Source organism: Protopterus annectens, chromosome 4.part0 (assembly GCF_019279795.1).
Source record: "Protopterus annectens isolate FY-2018-M chromosome 4.part0, PAN1.0, whole genome shotgun sequence".
Taxonomy (NCBI): Eukaryota; Metazoa; Chordata; order Ceratodontiformes; family Protopteridae; genus Protopterus; species Protopterus annectens.
This window is the reverse complement of record NC_056733.1, coordinates 89,547,633-89,569,987: the sequence shown is the minus strand read 5'-3', so window position 1 is coordinate 89,569,987 and position 22,355 is coordinate 89,547,633. Positions and strand designations below refer to the sequence as shown.

The 22,355-nt window shown below is 39.5% G+C and overlaps 1 protein-coding gene across 1 annotated transcript in view; it reads left to right on the top strand.

Moving 5' to 3' along the window:
* Nucleotides 1–22,355, top strand: part of TBCD (tubulin folding cofactor D) — a 3,708,267-nt gene that overhangs the window by 1,008,103 nt on the left and 2,677,809 nt on the right. Inside the window, exon 10 of the mRNA XM_044068123.1 lies at nt 13,492–13,634. Coding sequence (XP_043924058.1) covers nt 13,492–13,634 — 143 coding nt within the window. The remainder of the gene's footprint in view (nt 1–13,491; nt 13,635–22,355) is intronic.

Below are 22,355 nucleotides of genomic sequence, written 5' to 3'. Positions count from 1 at the left end.
ATGTATTTGGTGACAGTGTACATGCCACCCCTAAATAGCCTTGCTCTTGGTCAGACTACCATTTGGATAATAATAACATTACATAGTAGGGTTTGTCACACTTTGTAAGGGCCTTAAGTAGCTGATAAGTAGGGGTTTGTGACAGTGATAACTACCTTATAGTCTGGGCCCAAGGGGGCATAGCTAGTAAACCTGTGCCAGCCTTCCCCAGGTGTGTGTGTGACTGTATATAAATCAAATCTGTGTGTGTGTGTGTGTGTGTGTGTGTGTGTGTGTGTGTGTGTGTGTGTGTGTCAGCTACTTGGGCAGGGACACGAAGCACTGGTTGGACAGAGAAAGTGCTGGAGGTCTTGGCTTGACCCCTCAGCTGAGATTTTAACCCTATAACTGTGCCAGTGGGGAGTCTTATTGGGGATCTGGAAAAGAGGGAGAAACCAGCCCCAGACTGACTGGGGTCTCTGTGTGCTCTTAAGGGAAGTTGTGTTAAGTGTGTACTTGATATACTCCCATTAGGTACGTCCTTCATTGTTGCCAGTGGTGAGGATTGAGGCTTCTTGATTACTCGGCCAGTGCAGGGGTGTCACATATTAACTGGTGGACAGTGGTGGGATATCCACATTCTATATTAATTGGTTGAAAGTGGTGAGTTAGCCACATCACATATTTATTGGCTTGTAGTGGTGTGGATATTGAATTCCTGTAGCTTGTGTACAGTGGTCACTGAAGGTGTTTGGACTTTGTCAGCCATGCAGTGAACATTCAGAGTTCATATCACAATTTTTTAGATGGAGTTTTTTTAGCTTAGTCAGGGAGAACAGGCAAGCTGACAAGGAGCCATTTGCTTGAGATGTGCCAGGCCAAAGGACTGGTGCATGCCAACCTGACTAAAGCAGACATGATTGCAGCTTTAGTCACAGTTGCATCACAGAATAGCAACTAGGAGGACACATCAGACTGACCATTGAGATGTACAACTCTCAAAATGAACAGCTCAACCTTTCCACAGATGACTTAAAAATCCATCTGGAGTTAGAGACTTGAATTAAAGGCCAAGTGTTTGGAAATAGAGTCAGCAGAGAGACTGAGGAAAATGAGAAATTGCAATGTCTGAAGGCTGAGGAAAATGAGAGACTACGACACCTGGAAGCTGAGGAGATGGAGAGGCAGAGGCAACATGAAAAAGAGATGCTGGCTCTTCGCCAGGGTCCTGGAGGTAATGGGGAAGGAAGTAACCAAACCCCAGAAACAGCAATGGCCAGTAAATGTCTTCCACAATTTACAGAGGGGGAAAATTTTGATAGTTCCATTCATATGTTTGAGTATATAAATAGTATAATGTTGACCAAGGGCTCTGGGTACGGTTCCTGACCCCCTTACTCCATGGTAAAGCTGTAACTGCAATTTCGAAACTGATACTGATTGTTTAAATTATAATGTTGTAAAGAACTGTCTTTTAGAATGTTTTAAGTTAACACCTAAAGCTTATAGAAAAATGTTTTGTGAGCATAGACGCAAGGGTGTGTGAATATGTTGCTGAACTAAGCACTTATTTTCATAGGTTGGTGAGTGGATGTCAGGTCACCACTTTTGAAGGGCTGGCAGTCTTTTTGGTGAGGGAACAAGCCCTTAGCACGTTGCCTGAGGACATGAGAATCTGGTTAACTGATAAATGATCTACTGCAGATGAGTTGGGGAAAAAGGAATACCTATACCTAGCAAGCAGGGCATCACTGCACTGGAAAGGGACACGCAGTGCTGCTCATGGGTCTAAGGGAACCTATGGTGGGCAGCCCAGATTACCCCAACAGAGTTCGCCAGCAGCAGCGGAAGCCACTAGTCCAGGGACACATCCAAAACCCAGTGTTAAATGTTTTAAATGTAACATATAGATGTCCATGGTGGCAAGGTGGGGAACAAAAGGTGGGAGAGCCAGTAAGTGGGAATGACAAAATGCCAGCAGTAAGTTGTCTTGAAACAACAAGGATACAAAAGTACCACAAGAGGTTATATCCTATCTTAGTGAATGGGAAAGAGGCCATGGCTAAGAGCGACACAGCCTCGGACCTAACCAGAGTGAAGCCTGCAATGGTTACAGAGGAACACTACTTGCTTGGACAGTCTACTCCAGTCAGAACTTTAGGAGGGACCTCATTCCAAATATCTTTGGCTAGGGTTCACCTTGACTGGGAGAGTGGAAAAGGAAGCCAGCAATTACATGTGTTTGAGGATATCCCTGCAGATGTCCTGGTAGGGGAATGATTTTGATAATGCAGTACCCTGTGTGCATGCAGTTACACGCAGTCAGGCTTGGAGACAAGCATGTGGGTCTGGTAGCCTGGGGGAGACCTAGACAAGACCGCACACTTGCAGCCAGGACTGGTGAGGTGGTTACTTCAGGGAGAAAGTTACCCTGTGGCAGTGAGACTGAAGGTGAGCCACAGGTGATTGTGAGTACGGATGTTCCCTTGGACAGAGTGACTGCAAGGGCAGCGGTGAGTAGTAGTAGTATCCAGGCTTGACAGTGAGGCACCACTTTCAGAAGATGCTCAACTTCCTGTGGAGGGGGAGCTGAGAAGGGTTACAAAGAGAGAACTGAGACAGACTCGGTTCTCAGACCCTGCATTACAAGGCCTGAGGGGGGAGGTAGCTAGTGAGGCATCTGATTCTCAAGGGAAGGGGGAATCTGTATACTGGGACAAAGGGTTACTGTATAGAGACTGGACCCCCTGAGGGAGGGTTACAGGGTGAGAGAATACAGCAGTTGATAGTTCCCAGATCCTACCATCTGGCGCTTCTAGCCATAGCCCATGATATTCCTTTTGCAGGTCATGTGGGCATAAAGCATACAAAGAGATGTATTATGCAGAACTTCTATTGGCCCGGGATTTCCAGAGATGTAACAGGGTACTGCAGGACCTGTGTGCAGTGCCAAAAGGTAGGCAAGGCAGGAGACAAAGTGAAAGCTCCTTTGATGCCTTTGCCTGTGATTGAGGAGTCATTTCAGAGGGTAGCTGTGGATATTGTGGGGCCTCTGAGTACCCCAAGTTCCACAGGAAAAAAGTATATCCTAGTGGTGGTAAATTATGCTACTGGATACCCTGAGGCAGTGGCTCTGTCTTCCATTGAAGCAGAAAAGTTGGCAAATGCTTTGTTAGAGATTTTCAGCAGGATAAGTTTCCCAAAAGAAATACTGACTGACAGAGGTGCCAATTTCATGTCAGACCTGCTGGCTTGTCTGTGGAAGTACTGTGGGGTGAAGCACCTAAAGACCACCCCCAACCATCACTAATGGTTTTGTTGAGAGGATGACCTCTACACTCAAGTCAATGCTACAGGCATTTGCAGACCAGGTTAAGAGGGAGTGGGAAAATATTTGCCCCATCTGTTTGCTTACAGAGAGATGCCCCAGGAATCCACAGGTTTTTCACCCTTTGAGTTATTGTATGGGCAAAGGGTGACAGGACCTCTAGATTTGATTCGAGATGAGTGGGAGGGTGAATGCAACTCCAACACGGAATCTTTTGTGGCATATGTCCTAAACCTCAGGACAAGGCTCAGGGAACTGATGGGCTTGACCCAGGAGAAACTGGCAGAAGCCCAACAGCAGAAAAATGTGTGTTATGACAGGAATGCTTGAGCTAGAGAGTATGCTGTAGGGCAGCAGGTAATGGTTCTCATTCCTCTCAGACATGAGCTGCGGACAGCCTGGAATGGACCCTACAAGGTAGTAAGGAAGATCAGTGATGTTAACTACATGGTAGAACTGCTAGGCAGGAGGCAGTAGCACAAATTGTACCATGTTAACATGATGAAATCTTACCATGATAGGGGGCCCCCTTGTGCTGAGTATTTGCAGTGGATGGCAATAGGACACTGAGGAGGATCTGGTGACGGATCTACTCAGGCTGAGACTGACACCTCAGTGGAAGGAGTAGCAATGTCCCAACAGCCATCCCCTACCCAGGTTTGAGAAATCCAACCAGTGTTACCAGGAGTTTGGGGACATATTCACTGGGAAAGCAAGGTGCACCCACCTGGTGTAACACCATGTGGATACCAGACCCCAAAGGCCCATTAAGCAGGCCCTGTATAGGGTGCCTGAGAAAGTCAAACAGACTCTGAGTGAGGAGATGCAGTAAATGTTGGAACTAACGGTAATTCTGGAGTACAGCAGTCCCTGGGCCTCCCCAGTGGTGCTGGTACTAAAGAAGGATGGCATCACAAAATTTTGTGTGGACTACAGGAAATTAAATAGTCACATAGAGTCAGATGCTTACCCCATGCCTAGGACAGATGATGCACTAGAGCGGCTGGGTGGACTAAGTATCTTAACACCATTGGTCTTGGCAGGTGCCCTCGACTCCTGGTGCTAGAGAAGAGGTCAGCTTTCGTGACTCCTTTTGGCTTGTATGAGTTAATGAAGATGCCCTTGGGATGAAAAATGCCCCAGCGACTTTCCAGAGGCTGGCAGATCGTATCCTAGCAGGAGCAGGAGATTTTGCCCTTTATCACCTAGATGATATTGCCGTCTACAGCCATTTCTGGCAAGAGCACCTTCAGCCTGTCAAGGAGGTGCTGGGCAGACTACAGAAGGCAGGATTGACCATTAAGCCCAGCAAATGTCAGATGTGTATGGCAGAGGTTTCCTACCTGGGATATCGAGTGGGTATTGGTAAGATCAGGCCAGAACCTGCCAAGTAGAACCCATTCAGGCATAGCCTGGACCTGTTACCAAAAAGCAGGTGAGGGCATTCTTAGGGACTGCAGGATGCCACAGAAAGTTTGCCACCAGTTATAGTACCATATCTGCTCCCCTCACAGACCTGACAAGGAAAAATAGGCTAGTGTGGACCTTAACATGTGTGCAGGCATTCCAGAAGCTTAAAGGAGCTTTGGGAGGAACCCCCTGTGTTAGCCAGTCCAGATTACAGCAAATAATTTGTTGTGCATGTGGATGCTTCAAACCATGGGGTGGGGGCTGTACTTAGCCAGATTTCCTCGGAGGGAGAAGAGCACCCAGTGGTATATCTCAGTCGTAGTCTCCAACCCAGGGAGGAATGCTATGCAGCTGTAGAAAAGGAATGCCTAGCCATAGTGTGGGCACTGCAGAAACGTCAGCCTTATCTGTATGGAAGGAAATTCATTGTAGTTACAGACCACAATCCCTTAACATGGCTTCATCAAGCCAGACAGCAAAATGGCAAGTTATTAAAGTGGAGCCTAGGGTTGCAAGCATATGATATGACAGCACAGCACCACAGCAGGGTTAGCAATGCCAAAGCAGATAGGCTCTCAAGACAGGGAAGTTAGGTAAGGTATTCCCAGATAGGCTCAACCCTCTCAAGCAAAGTTTCTCAAGGGTCACTTGAAAAACTAGCTTAAGTTTTTTTTTTTTTTTGGGGGGGGGATTGTGACACTGCCAGCCCAGCTATCTGGTATTTTGTAAATAACCATATGTCATTTGTGAATATCAACATGATTCATATGCTTGTGTAAGAAAATTATATGTTATGTGTGTATTAAACTAGTGGTGCAGAAGTGTGTGTTGATCAGGGTTTGTGTAGTACTGAGCTTCAAAAATGTAATCACAATGTACCAGAAGCTGGAACATACAGAGTTAACTTGCAAAACTTCAAGAAAATACGTTGAAGTTAGTGTTTTACGATTGTGTTCTCTCAATTTCAATGCATCAAGCAGATACAATGTCTAGAGCTAGAGTTTTTGTTATTGTTTTGAAACAGAAATAATTACTAGGTTTCAAATGTAAAAGTGATGTTTTGAAGTCCATAGTAGGTCTTTCCTTAGTTGGTCGAAGGCGTCAGTAGAGAACGTTGAAAGTATGGCAGGCGTGAAGCAGGGCGAACAAGACTATTACCTAACCGTATGGATACCTTCGCATGACTACGTCATATCAATTTGGTTTTTCTTGCCTCAGTATTTAAGCGATGTCAGAAAAGTGTTGTACTTAGGATCTTTTTCGACGGAGTTTTTAGTTGAATTAGAGTGGGCTAAGTACAATTTTGTTTAGTTGCCTTTAGTTTCTTGCCTCAGTATGTATTAGGATGTCGAAAAAAAGTGAATAACAAGAACCGTTGTAGAGCCCAGTTACCCCTCAAGAGGAACACCATACCTTGTGTATTTGCTGTTACGGTTTTGCCACGGCATTGTAAGGGACTCTTGTGCTAGGATTTAACAAAGCGCAAGGAGGTAGGCAATTAGACTGTACCTTCTTAGAAGGCCTGCCTGAGCCAGAGGTTTTGCCAGTAGTTGCTTGTCTCTCAGGCTGTTACAAAAATTGTCTCCTTGTGTTTCCTTCTGTTGGCATTCTGCAGGGAGTTCTTTAGTTCCTCAGGCCACTTCTCCTAGAAATATAGGTTTCTTTGGGAGCCTCTCCTTCTGACTGAATTACAAGGATATGCCCCTCCAGGAGAAAAGCCTGAGGGAGGGCTTCTCAGAGTTTGTGGTTTGGTGCTCAGAGTTCTATGCTAGGTTGATCTCCAGATGTTGCAGGAACTTCTAGACTTGGAAGATTTGATTGTGGAAGAGGCCTCCTACTCTCCTGAGTTTGAGGATTTATCCATAAACATATCCTCTGCTGATTTGTTCACTATCACTAGAGGTTTTGCATTCCCTGAGGATAGCTTTCTAGGCCTCCTCCAGGAGTTTGATAATTTGAAGCAGGGGCCATAGCTTTCAGTCTCCTACTTGGATTGGAGGGGAGTGAGACCCCATTTCTGAGTGGATATGATGATTCTTTTAGACATAGGCTTCCCTGAACCCTGATTCTTTGCCTTTTGCCTCTGGCTCCCCTCCTATGCTTTATATGGTCCCAGGATTAGGAAAGAACTGTTTCTCTTTTAAAATTCTTGGAACTGCTAAACATAAACCTTTCTCCCTTCCTGTCCTGTTCCCACTGGATAATGTTCAAAGGAAACACCTGATCCATATAAGAAACTGTTGCTCCTATTAAAAGAAGGTGTATGCCCTTTGTGCCTGAACCTCATAAAGCTCTAAATTCTGTCTAAGGTTTGATAGAACTGGAATCTAAGGACCTTTCTTCCAAGAAAAGGTATTGAATTTAAAACCCTATTGTGAGGCTGCTAGAGTTGAGGAGCTTTGGATTCATGACTCAAATTTATACTTCTTGTTTCCTAGCAATGTTGGGTGGATGCTGTCATGCTGGATTGTGTTATGTCTTCTTATCTCCTTAGTTCCACTGTAATGTGTCTGAGCAGCTTGGCCGGAAGGTATTGAGGTAATTAGCTACTGGATTTGAATTCATATGTCTGCTCTGAGTGTGGGAGTTAGTTTTTACTGAGTGTTTTTGATACTGTAAGAAGATGCTCTTTTACAAAAAGTTTCTATCTTCGCAGGCATGAAGTGTTGTGCAATTTTTTTTTAAAGGGATTAGAAAGAAATTCTGCTCAAAAATGGTACTAGGTTTGCTTAGTATCCTGTGGAAGCAATTTAGAGAAAGGCCTGGGACAGGATAAGCATAATCAAACTATTAAGGCCAGTCTAGGGGTGTAGTACCTGCTCAGCCTTCTAAGTGAGGCAGATAAAGAGCCTTGAAGTCCTGCTTTAGATTCTTCTTCCTGCCAGGGTCTTTCTGCGGTAAGATTCTCTCAAGGCAATTTAGGCCTAGGACAGAGATTCTACTCACAGATCTGGTTGGGATTCTTTGGGAGGCTTTAAGTGGACAATTGGAACCATGGGATTCAGTTATCAATTTTATTTCAATCATGAATCCTTTAAGAGAGAAAGACAGTCTCTCCACAAATATCATGAGGACCTTTTAACAGGCATTCAGCCAGTCCTCTATCATTCTGCAAATAGAGTTTTATTCAAGCACATTGTCCCTTTTCAAGGGGGGCCCTTCGATTGGTCTCCAATCAGGAAAGGGAAGCTCCTAAGCAAATTTCTCAATTAGGGGCTTAAGATTAATCTGGCCAGTCCACTTAGAAAGGGCCTAAGTTTATCACATCTGTGGATAGTACTGGGAAGAGAACAGGAAGCTAGCTTTCATTCTGGAATAAGACTCAGTTCATATGACTATATTCCCAAGTTCATGGACTCAGTTGCTGGAAAGCTCTAGTTTCAGCTGTCTCAAGATCTATGGATGTTAACTTGGAAATTCTCAGTTCCTTGCAGTCATGTGCCTTGGCTTACTCACTTGCAGGAAGTATCCTTAAAATCGAGCTGAACTTCTCATTATCTTACTTCTGCATTGCCTTTGGCTTAAATCTGGCATGAACTATTCACAGTGTTCTGCAGCATCTGATAGCTTACTTAGCACTAATAAATTCTAAATCTATATACGAAGCGAAATGTAGTCAGCTTCTTGTTGATAGACCTTCTACAGCATCTAGGCCCCTTTCAACTGTGGACAAACACAGTGTGTATTCTTTACTTCCATCCCAAAGTCAGTCAATGCTGTCTCACACATCAGCTTTCTAGACTTATATTTGAATACAGCAAGGAGATGGCTTCGTAACATCGGACAAAGAGAGTCTATCATTTACTTCATCAACTCATGGATCAGTTGTATCTGACTGAGCAAGGGCTTATGGCACAGCTACAATCATATCTGGCCAATGCCTGGACATATGAAGAACTCAAACTGGATATTGTCAAAGAAATAGGGACTATCTCATCACAGTCCAAAACTGACTGCCAGGATTTAATGTACCCTATTCAAAGATTATTTTGCCTTCAGAAAATCGAGTGGTGGGCTAAGGAATCATCTGAATGGAAAGTGCATACAAGACAAGTGGTGAATGGAACTACAGCACAAGATAATCTCGTTGCAGGTTAGGGGAGCTAGGGCATATGGAACTTGGGATGTTGACAGTGGTCCTTCACACTACACATTCTACATGTCAACACACAACTGTCATTAGGTACATCAACAAGCAGGGGGGACAACAAGGAGTTACTATGGGAGCACAGGTGCAATAAAGCACAGACATCACAACTGCAAGCAGGCACATCAACAAGCAAGGGGCACCTGCGGCAGATGAACTAAGCAGACAAATCATGGATCCCAGACAAATCATGGATCCCTCTTAGCATGTTAGTTTCTGTATTGTGTTTAGGGAACCTCCAGATATGGATCAGACACTTCTCCACTGTAAAACAGAAACTGTCAGAAATTGACACAAGGAAATGATGCAGGTCTTAGATAAACCACATAGGAAAGTTAGTTGGAAAAACCTTCATGTGTATGCCTTTCCCACCTCTGCCCCTTCTTCCAAACCTCTTGCTCTCTTTCTCTGTCTTTCCACAAGAAAAACCCTCTTCTTCCAAAGGTACTCTGCAAAGTCTTCCAAAGGTACTATTAAAGTTTTTGATAGCTCCAGATTGGCCTCGCAACACTGGTACTCCCTACTAATTTTTCTCCAGGGCGTACCCACTACGAATGTACCTCTGCTTCCTCATGGCCTTTCTCAGAAGGACGGTCATCTGCTCAATGTCAAGCTTCACTCTCTCACAATCCTCAACAACCTCTCTCTGTGATTATGGAAGCTAGAAGACAGAGTGAAACACAAGTTAGTTCAACTTAAATATGAGAAAATAGTATTTTTTTTTTGGGACAAAGTAAAGCAAAGAATTTGGATTGAACCTATTTTGAGTGTGGCTCTTCAATATCTTACTGAGTTATTGGACAAAGGTTTGTCCTTCTCTTCCATTAAGATTCATGCTGCAGCAATTTCAGCTCACTATGATTGTGACCCACCATTGTTTTATCATTGTTTTGTTCAGACCCACCATTGTTTCTTTGTTTTGTTTCGCATCCCCCCTCCCAAGCAAGCTCTCTATCTCGCAATTGGATCTCTCCTTTTTGGAGCTCTACTTTTCACAGCCAAACTTACTTCGGCTACTGCTGAATTTGAATGGGAATACTGCTGACTGCGCGGCTTCTGCTGGGAAGACTGCTTTTCTGGAAGTTTGCTTTTCTGTTGGCTATTGAGGCGGCTGGCCTTTTTAGAGCCCTTTGAGGGATAGATAGATAGTAGAGATCTTAATCCTTCCTTTATTCCTATATCTTTAAGGTGTTCCTGGTTCCTTTATTGGCTTCAAACTTTTGCTTTAATTACTTTACCCAAATATAAAATTTGAAAAGATTTTGCACACTTTAGATGTACACAGGCAAGATTATTATGCTTTTAGCAAGGCACAGGGAATTAAGTTATCAGTCAGTTTGTTTTTGTTTTTTTCTTTTGTACAGCAGGGCAAGGTTTGTTCAAAACAAAGTTAACTATTTCTAGGTGGATTTTTGCATTGCATTTTGTGGTGGATTATCATGGCAATTGCATTTCCCATGATTATAGGGCCCATGGTCCACCAGGGCTACTGCCTTCCAAGCAGCATTTCTAAGGGGGTGGCTTGGAGATAGCTTTGGCAGCAGAGATATTAGTTCAGTTTATACTTTATCTTCTTCCTATCTCCTCCATCTTCTACTAGTCTAGGGCTGGGTTGGTTTTAGCTGGTTTGTTTCAGCTGTTTGTCAAGGCTCCTTTTCAGCTCTTTGCCAGCCCCTTACCTCTGCTTTGGGATTCTACCCAAAGAGTAAGGACTGCAAAAATGGAGCGAAGAGACAGTAGTACAGTTTTTATACCTTTGTATGATGTATAAAGGATCCACAACACATGTCCACAGTCCCTCCCCCTCCCTCCCTCTTTCCTCTTGTGGTTGTGTAGGTGAGGAGGTATGCTGGTATTTTTAGTATTTTGTATATATCTATTGTATATATATGTTTGGTGTTTGTATTTTTGTTGGGCCTTGTCTTTTAGGTCTTTCTGACATCTGGGCAAGAAAAGACTGATATGATGGCGTGTCGGTCATGCGGTGTAGTACCCTGGCGTGGCGTCAGTCTAATAATGCGCCCGACGCCAGCCCTACCCTCTCTGGTATGGCCGACTGGACAGCGGACTACCCAATAGTAAGGACTGCAGCAATGTGGATCCTCGAACATCTACATTTATGGTAGGTACAAAACTGTACTTTTTATTGTTTTATGACTTCCAAGTTCTGCAAACTGCTGAGGGATATGTACTTCTTACACAGAGATGTTAAAATTCTGTTAGTATCTGTTAGCGTGGGAACTGAAGGCAGGTGACAGAGTGATGTCATTCAAGCTCACACAGCAGTAATGTTTGATAGTAATTTAAAAACTCTCTCAGAGAGAGAGACTGTGTGCATTTTGTGTTTTGTCTTGGACCTAGCAAGAACATTCACTCATCAACATCTGCACTTGCCTTGCTAATAGTAAGTAACTAAGGAAAAGCAATTTATTTTAGATATAGTTAGGAAAATAGTAAAGGTTAGTTTAGATTTTCTGTATTTGTTTGAGACTGTCCTGCAATGTTGTTTTAAAATATTTCCAGTGGTTCTGATCTCTGTAGTTACCACATTGATTGAGTATTGTCTTGTTCTTTTATAATTTATTATTAAATTTATTTAAACCTATATTTGTGGCTGATATTTGTGAGACATATTTAAGCTCTTGGTGTACTTGCATATGTATTTGATGATGCTGCAGGCCACCCCTAAATAGCCTTGCTCTTGGTCAGACTACCATTTGAATAATAGTAACATTACACAGTAGGATTGGTCACTCTTTGTAAGGGCCTTAAGGAGCTGATAGGTAGGGGTGGTAGCATTGTTAACTACCTTATAGTCTGGGCACAAGGGGACATAGCTTGTAAACCTGTGTCAGCCTTCATCAGGTGTGTGTATGTGTGTGTGTTTGTATTTAAATCAAATCTCAAAGTTTGTGTGTTTCAGCTACTTGGGCAGGCACACAAAGCACTGGTTGGACCGCGAGGGTGCTGGAGGTTTTGGCTTGACCCCTCAGTTGAGATCTTAACCCTTTAGCTGTGCCAGTGGGAAGTCTTGTTGGGGATCTGGATAAAGGAGCCCCCAGACTTGACTGTGATCTCTATGTGTTCTTAAGGGAAATTGTACTTTACTGTGTGCATACTTGTCATCCTCCCGTTGTGTATGTCCTTCACTGTTGCCAGTGGTGAGGATTGAGGCTCCTTGATTACTGGGCTAGTGCAGGGGCATCACAGTAATTACCAGTTTTTTATGCAATGTTCTAGCTAACTACAGACTTAGTATATTCCCTTTTAGAAGTTTAACAATTTCATTTTCTTTATTTCAGTACTTTCCTTCTGTAGAGGTGATGTTGAAAGGATGTCATATTGATGGGTTATCAACTAATGTTCTGGCAAAATAAGATCACACAAGAATTAATGAGTTTTGCTGTGATGTGTTATTCAGCAGCTACAGTATGTTAGTTCTTTCCAGTCTTCTAGTGAGCAAAAATTTTAAGAGTATAATTTACAGCCTATTTTTAAATCTGATGAAACATTTTTAAGCCACGTATTTCCAGATGAATGGTATTTTCTTTTAAATATATGCTGTTGATTGTCTCCTTTTGTTGGGTATTACCTGTGGTTTTGTTAACTGTTACTTGAACAAAAGGATAACAACTATTTGGAGCACTTACATTAATTTCTTGTTTTCAGGAATTTTCTTCATGATACTTGAGTACTAAGCAGAACATAATTCATCTGTGTCAGTGTCAGTGTTAACTGTTGGCTAAGATCCTGGTTGCTACTTATGTGGCCTGTTTTTCAGAATATGCTTTGGCTGTGTTTTTGTGCATGCTCTGGGACACTGTCAGTCATCCGGAAAGATTAAGCTGTATTCCATGAGCAGGTGTTCTGTGTTTCATTTGCTTGCTCAAGGAATTCAGATGATGCCATTTTGTACTGTTGCTTTTTGTGGAAGCTTCACTCTGTGGAATGCTAGGTGCATCTTTAAGGATGTGATGTGTGCACTTTTCTTCTTACATGTATTTAGAGAAAAGAGGAAATTCCTTGAAAATAAGAAACTGCCTTGTTGTAGCATATATCAGTAGTTGAGTGGCTTTTGGTCTTTTTTTTTTTTTTTTTTTGTGGATAGCTAATGTTGATGAAAGGCAGCGGTTTATATTGGCAATTGTCTCCCATATAGAGAATGTGTGCTGTGGAAATACACATGTTGTATTTTCCTTGCCGAGCCTCTGTTTCATATTTGTAAAGAGCGCTATGTAATATTTATGTTTCTCCATGGGTGTTGTGTCACTGGTCCCTTACACTGAAAGTTAGAAAGGAAATCCATTGTACAAGGTGGCAAGCAAAAGGAAATTAAATTACCTTTTGAATTTAGGAAGTATGTGACAGAGTACCATTTAGCCATATGTTATCCTGCTTTTCATCCTTTTCCATCTGAATTACCTGCTTTTAAAGTGGCCAGTAGTCAGTTACATGGTATTGGATGTTGTGTTGTATGCATAGATCTTTCCATTACTCCTGGCTTCCATTGAGGTCATGGTTCATGTATGTAACAATACACTTGGCTACTAAACTAACAGGCTAATGTTCTGGTTATATCAATTCATGTAAAAGCACTACTTGAAAACTACTCTCTTCCTGAATACAGGTATCAGCGTGGAAGCAGATCCCTTGCTGCAAATTTACAGACATTTGATGAGATGAGAAAGTTAGTTGATACACAGAGCACATCTGTACATTTAGAGGATGAAGAAGAATATGATATCCCTGGAGAGATTGAAACTGTAATTGGTGAGTGATTAAGTCAACATAACCTGCATGAAAAATTTTAATGTTAGTATTGCATACCTGAAATATTCTATCTTCTTAAACATTTATGAATGATGCCCCCAGAGTTGTTAATAGCTTCTGCTCTGCTTGCTAGGCTAGTTCATGAATATTTGATACTTATTTGAGATCACCTCATAACTGTCTCTAAAAGGACACAGTACTTAAACATTCATTTTTTTTCTTTGTTTTCTACCATAAATTAATTATAATGAAGCCAGCCATGTAACTTGATGTATTAGAATTGAATATTAATACACAGGACATCATCACTAATTCAAGAATGTAATTTGATTTATTGAAGGACTTTTTTTTTTAACTGCCTTCTGCCAACCTTCGGTTCTTCTTGTAACCCTATTGGTCCGTTTGATCCCATTAGGCCACTTGAGGTAATGGTTGAGCTGTCCAGTGGAGGGACAATCGTACTGCAGTTGGATTGTGGCTCACTGCTTGAATACTGCTCACCTGGGCCATAGTGAGCTATTGACCCTCTACACCATGAAACAAGATACTTGGAAAGAATTTTGACAAAACTGTCTGCTTTATAACCAACATAATGGAACTTACAAGTAACCTATGTCCAGCAGTGGATTTGATAAGCCGATGAAGAGATGATAGGTCTAGGAATAGTGTACTAATTTATATGTAGTAGATGCATTGGAACTACGGTTCACCTTTACATTGAGCTCTCTCATGGGAGAACAAAGTAGTGTTTTACATCTGGTGAGCAAGAATTGCATGGATGATTTGGATAGAGAGCATTTAATAACCACAAAGAAAGAGAAAAATATAACCAAATAGTTTGAACTGGAGCCTCTTTTTGCATTCATAACATGTGAGTATGTCTTGTGGAAACCAAGAAAAAGCATGGATCAAAATATTTATGGAAGACTTAATTATGCCAAGGTTAGAAGGAAAACGAAGCTCAGCAATTAAATAGCTAAGATAGGAAGAAACAAAATAAAAATAGTGATGTATACTCAATCAGCAAGGACATCTCCAGGAACAAATTGTATTCCTGTGGACGTTGGGAAGGAAGAAAATGATAAAGATTTGGAAGGTTTTGTGTAACAATATTTTTAAAGGGGTGGAGTACTAGTATCTGAGACAAAAGCTGTGGTGACTGTTACACAGCGAGGCTAAAGACCCTTTATACTCAGTTTCATATTGACCTGTTCAATTTTAAAAAATGATTATAAAGTTTTTTGTCTTTACTAGCTAATAGAATGGCACCAGTGTTCCCAAAATTGATAGATATGGATCATTATGGTTTGTAGAGGGGAGGCAAACATTTGACAACAGTAATAAAACAGTGATGATCCAGAGGGAAACAGTACAAAAATACAGCTAGTGTTTGTGGGTCTTTACTCATAGAAAACATTTGATAGTTAGCTGGGATTTTAAGAGCAGGGCAATGGCAGTATTTGGATTCCCTGATGGAATAATAGGGTTAATTATGAGGATATATTTAGCATCATAGGCAAGAATGTAGTGGGAGGGTTCCTCTCTCACAAACTCTGTTTAAACAGAGGGACCAGACATGGCTGTCCACTTTCCCTTTTGTTATTTGCTTTATATTTAGAGCTATTAACAAAGAAAATGAGGGGCTTGCACATTCAGGGATGTAACTGGTATGGTAATCAAGAAAAGTTAGTTTTATTTGCAATTGATATTATTTTGTACTGTGATAAATCCAGAAAAAAGGACGTATTGGTGTTGTGGAACATTTTGAGATAGTTTCAAGTCTTTTCAGGATATAAAATTTTATTTTTATTTATTTAATTTATTTAACATTTGTTTACCGGCAAAGTCGGACTGGGACAGAGCCTATTTTCAGAGGAGGCCTGGGGAGAAACCCTCCAGACACATGTCTTTGGAATGTGGGAGGAAACCTAAGCAACTGGAGGAAACCCACCTGAATGCAGGGAGGACGTGCAGACAAATAAATGAAGATAAAACAAAGGCTATATTAATAAACTATATACCCATAGACTAATTGGTTCAACATTGTCTGTATTTATGGGGACATGATAAAATGAGGTATTTTTAGGGGTATGGATTAAAAAAAAAAAGATTATTTTATGGCTGCTAAGGATAAGTGGGAAGAGACTAAAAGATGATAGAAAATTTGAGAAGCTGGAAGCTGTTGATTATGGATATATATATATATATAAGCTGTTGATTATGGATATATATATATATATATATATATATATAAGTAATGACAATGTTTTTAGTCTCTAGTTTTATTTATAGGTCAGGCTTATTATCAACTAGGTAAGTAGTGGACACTTGTAAATAGTTGAAAAATTTTGTTCGGGAAGGGAAAAGGACAAGAGTTAAGTCGACCAGGTTAATTCTCCGTAGAGAACACGGTGGGTTAGGATTACTTGATTTTAAGAGATTCTTAGAGCTATGCTGTTAAGGCTAATATAAATAACAAAAGTGGATGGTTATAAATCAAAGTGGAAAGGATTGATGATAAAATAGTGGGGGGGGGAGATGGTTTGAGAAGTAGGATTTTAGTTACAAGTTCCTAAATAAAATTAAAATAACAACCATGCAGAATATTGTTATATTAATCAGGTAACAGAACATATTCTAATAACTAAGCCAACACAAAAATGGAGAAACGATTTTACCAACGTAGATTACTGCAAGCAGGGGTATGGAAAATAGGCAAGAAGGGGCTAGAATTTAATAAGCAATGGGTCCAAGATATTGGGAACAAGTAACTAGACAAGGACATGCAATAGAATGGGATGAGAGAAGGCAGTTTCCAGCCCCACAGTAAGAACATCTTCTTGGCTTCATTCCTCTCTGACTTTTCCATCCCTTGTTATTTGATCCCAGTACTTTGGCTCCTTTGCTAATTTTTACCAATAAATTCCAGCTTCTTTTTTTTTTTGCCAGTACTTACAGTCATCCGTATTGGTATTTTTTTCCTCATTCCCATGTTGACTTTGTTCTCAGAATATATATTTTACTTGATTGTCCTTCATCTTATCGTATTCTTTATTGGCACATGGTCTTGAAAAGTTATTGGATGTGTTTTAGAACTGTAAATTAAATACCCATCCTCTTGTGAAGTATTTATGTGCAATTTAGGCCAGTTATAGTACATTGGCGTATAACATGTAAAGTCTGTCTGGGCTGCCAATATTAATTTCACATTTTCAGTTCCAACTATTCTCATACATTTCTTTAGAACTTTACCCCTTTTTGTTACATTTCCACTTCTAGGTCCCCTCATGCATTTTTACTATTGCATATCAGGTTGCAATCTCTACCCAAGACTAATATTCTCTTCTGGAAGTCAATTACCTCTCCTATTATGCTTTTAAGTTCCTTAATACTACTTTCAGGTGGAATATAAATATGTATGGATGTAATCCCCCTTCTTTGCTTGCCGGGAACCCCTTATTCCTACAAATATATCCTTGTTATCTTTCTTCTCCTTCCCTACCACTATTGGGAGCCTCTCTTGCAAGCAGTGTTATTATTAACCTATTTTGCTTTGGCCCTGATACTCTCCTGATTAGCCATTCTGAAATAATTTGTCAAATTCACATGCTCATTTTGAAGTGTTTCTCCTGTAATTCTGCTATTTGTACCCTGCACTTCTTAATATAATTCATTACTCTGTTCCTTGTCCATAATTACAATGCCATTCTCATTCCATAATATGACTGAGATGGCAGTCATTCTGATAGTGCTATCACTTTCATATATTCTACATTACAATTTTTTAATTTGTTTCCAGTTTGCAACTTACATGCATAGATCTGTGTTTGTCAGGCTGTATGTTTATGCAATTACAGTTTCATGTCTCTGTTTAAACCCATGTCACATTATCTCAGACTTTTCTTTTTATAAAAGTATTAAGAAAAAACAAAAAAAAAAAAAAACTATATATATATATATATATATATATATATATATATATATATATATATATATATACCTCCCCCAACTCCTTTTTTTTCACAGCAGTGCAAAACTACATACATTTTCTAGAAAGAAAAATGAGCCCTGTCTATATGGGCATGTGCCTCAGATAGACAGCTGCACCCACAGGCTTCACCCATTCTAAAGTTAGGTGTAATTATGGTGAAAAAAACATGTAAGAGCCTGTGTTCCATTCTGCACCCATACTGTCCTTTCTTGTCCTATCTCAAGTTTCCTCCTAGATGTGACAAAGAATTTGCATACTCTCAATTAACTAAATTATAGCCTTTAAAAAGTGGTCTAGCAGTCATTAAAATATAGATTTTGCATTGTTAAAATTCATACTAAGATGGTTGTTACTTGTAGGAACGTATCAGCTTGTATTCTGTTCAGTGTAACGGCCTTCATTTACTTCCACTGAGCTGCTTGTTACTTTTTTAATTGTACTAATTTTAGTGTTTCTTCGTATAGGTACCTCACAGTTCACAATTGTATTTTTTTTATTTATTACCTATGTCTGCTGAGAGTGCATTTGCCATTTGCAGAACTCCACAGGCAGATAAGATAAAAAAACTGAAAAAAAGTGCATTTCTACTTTAACCTCATTGACATTAAAACTTAACTGTACATACTGTGTATAACTAGTTTACAATGTAACATGCAGTTAACCTCAAGAAATTAGTTACACAAATTATTAAGAGAAGAAAAAGTTTTCTATTACTTTATACACATATTGCTGAGAAAAAACTTTATTGCATGCATTTTTTCACTTCCTTTATTATAATTCTAAGCATTAATGACAAAGTGAAAAATTATACTTTTACAGCTTACAGCTAGTTAAAAGTAATCCACAAGCAATCCAGTCTTTTCCTGGTTTTCCCTCTAGTTCTTGCAGAAGCACAATTCTTATGTCCGAATAACATCTTACACAAATATCCCTTTATAGTTTGTTTATTTCCTACTTTCAGAGATTTGCTGTTCCTGCTGTTCATCTTATTTATCTCCCAACACCAGTCCCTGGTTTAAATCGTATGTATTCCTTGTTTTTCTTGAAAGCTCCTGTGCTTTTTCTGTTACTCAATCATTTCATTAGGAACACTGAAAAATGTTTTACTGTTAAGTTCTGTCTATGGGCTGTCAGAGGAATGAAAAGTAGAGAATCCCTTGTAGTTTGCTGGCTCACTTTGTGCCAGATAAACCATTTTTTATTTCCTCTTCCACCTGTTCAACTTCCAAAAATGTTTTTTGCACCTTATGAAAAAATATTCTGAAGACTCCTGAATATCTTGAATCTCAACCCTGCCTGTCAACATGGTTTGATTGCAGAAATAAATTTGCTTCTCTTCTGCCTGATGGAACAATGACAATCTCAGTTTTTCTCTGCGTGCCCTGTCTTCTAGCTCAACTTTTTTTTTTTTTAAACAGTTGTTCTTGAGAAGCCTCATAATTAACCAGTCTTTCTTTCATTTCAGCCTCTGATTTCTGCAGTTTTTTCAGCATGAATAATTTACAGTCATGGCTCAAAACTGAAGTAGAGCGATATGAAGAAGGGAGTGTAAGGTCCCTTCTTTTCTTTTGTATAACCACTATAAATGACTCTCTCCAAGAAGATGATGGGGGAGCTCCTGTTACTATTGAGTTGCTGAAATTGTCAAAGTTCCTGATATAGACTAGTCCCACCCCCCAACACATTTATACAGCTCTATGGTGATGCCATTTAGCCTGGCTGTTTTCCCATTAGCCATTTTAATTTGCTGTGTGAGCTGACTGTCTTCTTCAGGGCAAAAAGGAATTAGGGGGAGATGGTCCAGATAATCCTTAACTTGGGACAGTGTGTCATAACTTTCACCCACATCAAAGTATAATGCAGTAAAATTTTCTAAAAGCTTTCAAAATTGTTTGATGGGTAGTACAGAACTCCTTCATGTTAGAATTTATAACTGAGAGGATTTAACTCTCCATTACCTGGCTATGCAATTTGTTGGCCAAATATTTACTATGAGTAGCTGATTGATCAAGTCATTTAGCTTAAGAGCCATGTCTGCCTCATACAGTTGGATGTAGTCAATTTGTTGCCTAATAACTTGTCCTGTGCAATGCTTTGGTCAAGTCCTCATCATCATTTGGGTTTGAATAGCCTGTAATGTGTGCTATAGATCAATTTCCTGTTGTGTTTTCTTTCAGGAAAGAGAGCGATTTTATTAGTAAATCCACCCATTCGTATTATAATTTCATAGCTTCCTTGTGCAGGTACCATTACATTAATTTTAGTTGTTTACTCTTTTTTTTTTTTTTTTTTTTGTTAACCAAGGAAGTGAGCTACTGTAAGGACCCTTTTCAGCTACAACCTAGACAAATTCAGCAGCTACAATCAGTAAAACAGACATCAGGATATAGACATTGGTACAAGTATAATAACACACCAAACAGCAGATTGTAAGCATCACTACTCTTACAAGTATATTTATGACCAAAAAAGCATGGTAACTTCACATGAAGAAATAGTAAAACCAAACAGAAATGAGACTACCTGCAATACACTCTGAATTCTGTTCAACCAGATTAAACACTTTTTTTGTCTCCTTTAAGCTCTATAAAGACTGTATCAGAATCTAAAGTTAAACTATATTATTTTATATCAAAAAGTTTCCATCAATCATATCCATTCATTTTTTAAACTTTAACCAGCATTGATGTCATTCAGCTTTGTTCTAAATACCTGAATAAATACAACTTGAAATAACTTGATGAATGAACCAACCACCTGCAACTTAAACAATGCCGCAGTTGAATTGTGAAGCTTTATATATATTTGAATGACTACAAGAATTCTGAGAAAACATATTTTAGAACACATTTATGACAACAAGACTAGGATGTCCAAAAATGCTTTATATAATCATATGCATACATTTCCTGAGTATTTTTGTTTTGGAACTTGTTCCAGTTGATTATAGAGGGTTGATTACTAGAATAGAGTAGAACAAAGAGAGACTTTGTGAATTGAGATTGCAGGCGGACAGGTCACCCCACTCTAAATGACCTGATTGATTTAACATTTTTTTTCAAACAAAAAAGATCAAGTTTAATTTATATATTTAAAGATTTTGCATTTTTATGTTTATTGTGTAATGTTTTGAGTTTGATTGTACAATGCCATTCATGTTGTTAAATTTTGACACTGTGGTATTTTGTTTTGCAAATGCCAGCTGATAAGTTTAAAGTGAGTCATGTGAGTATGAGTTGATTATAAAAGCAGAAATAGTGTTGTATGTATTTCATTTTGAAGAAGTCCTTTTAATGTTGATGAAAGCACTAAATTAACTGTGTAGCTCATGCCAGTTGTTGGTGTCCTGCTTCGTGTATTAGTTGCAGTTTTTGCACTGGCTTTCTGAGTGTTAGTTTTGAAACTGTGGGTGTTATATCTTCAGTATGAAGAATACAGTAATGACATAGAATTCCTTTTTACTGGGTTGTCGTTGCTTCAGAAATTAAAATCCTGTTTGTTTCTCCTGTACACAGAAGTCCCCACCCCATTTCAACTTCTGTGCAATAAAGTGCTTTACGTGGAGATAGACAGCTAAAGTTGTGAATGTGTTTTTACATCAAGAATGACAAACTAAGTGCATCATATAACTCTCGATCATGACATATTTCTTAACATTAGAGCTATGTAAAAAAATGGTTAGAAATATTTATTCCTTTGTTGTTGGGTATTACAAGTCTTATATACTCATTCTGTTTTTAAACACCTTTATTGAATTATTACTATATAGGCAAATTTAAATTCATAAACAAGTAATCAGTCTGTATTAATAAGTTCACGCTTGCAAGCATTATACTTCACATATATTGCTTTATATCATGTAAACTAAGCAACATTACATAAATTATTCAGTTCCTGCCACTTTTTAAACAAGAAACATCTTTATTAATCCATCACTTACAACATAGGCAAGCATACATTTATATAAATGAAAACAAACCACACCAACACAATCCTAGTTGCAAGCAGTTTACATCACAAACCATACTGACCCACTCCCAGCTGCAAATGTTATACATCGGTTATAATCTACCCAATCATTTTCAAATGTTACATAGGTCATTTAAGTCCTGCTTTCTTTTAAACCTCATTCTTCCCCCTATGTATAGTTCCCACAATTCCCATTTTCTTATGTAGTTTGCTTCTATCCTTTTCTGAATATCTCAATTCCAGTTGCTTTGTCTATGTTACTATATTTAATACTTCTAGTATAGTTGCTTTAGATTTTGATTTCCATTTTCTATTAATTGATTTTTTGGCAGCCATCATAATTAGACACAGCAAGCCCTTTACCATGTTTAGGTAATTCGATTATATATCTTAGCTCAGAAAAATCATCTCCCTCATCACACCAGTCTGCCCATTGAGCATCTCCAACACTGCATCCCATAGGGAATCCTTAAAGTCCGCCATCTCACAGCACTCCCAGAAAATATGTTCCCAGTTGTTTCTTTCTTCCCTGTCACACCTCCCAGCATTTGCTGTCTACCTAAGTTAAAATTCTCTGGAGTCTACTTGAGGTATAAAGACATCTATGTAAATATTTCCAAGCAAAAATCCTAAATCTGGTAGATTTTGTTGCATATTTGGGAGACATGCGTATATCCTCCCATTGTTTCTTTGTGAATTGCTTATCCAATTTCTCTTTCCTATCTTTTATAACCTCTTCTGATTGATTATTGTAGTTATCA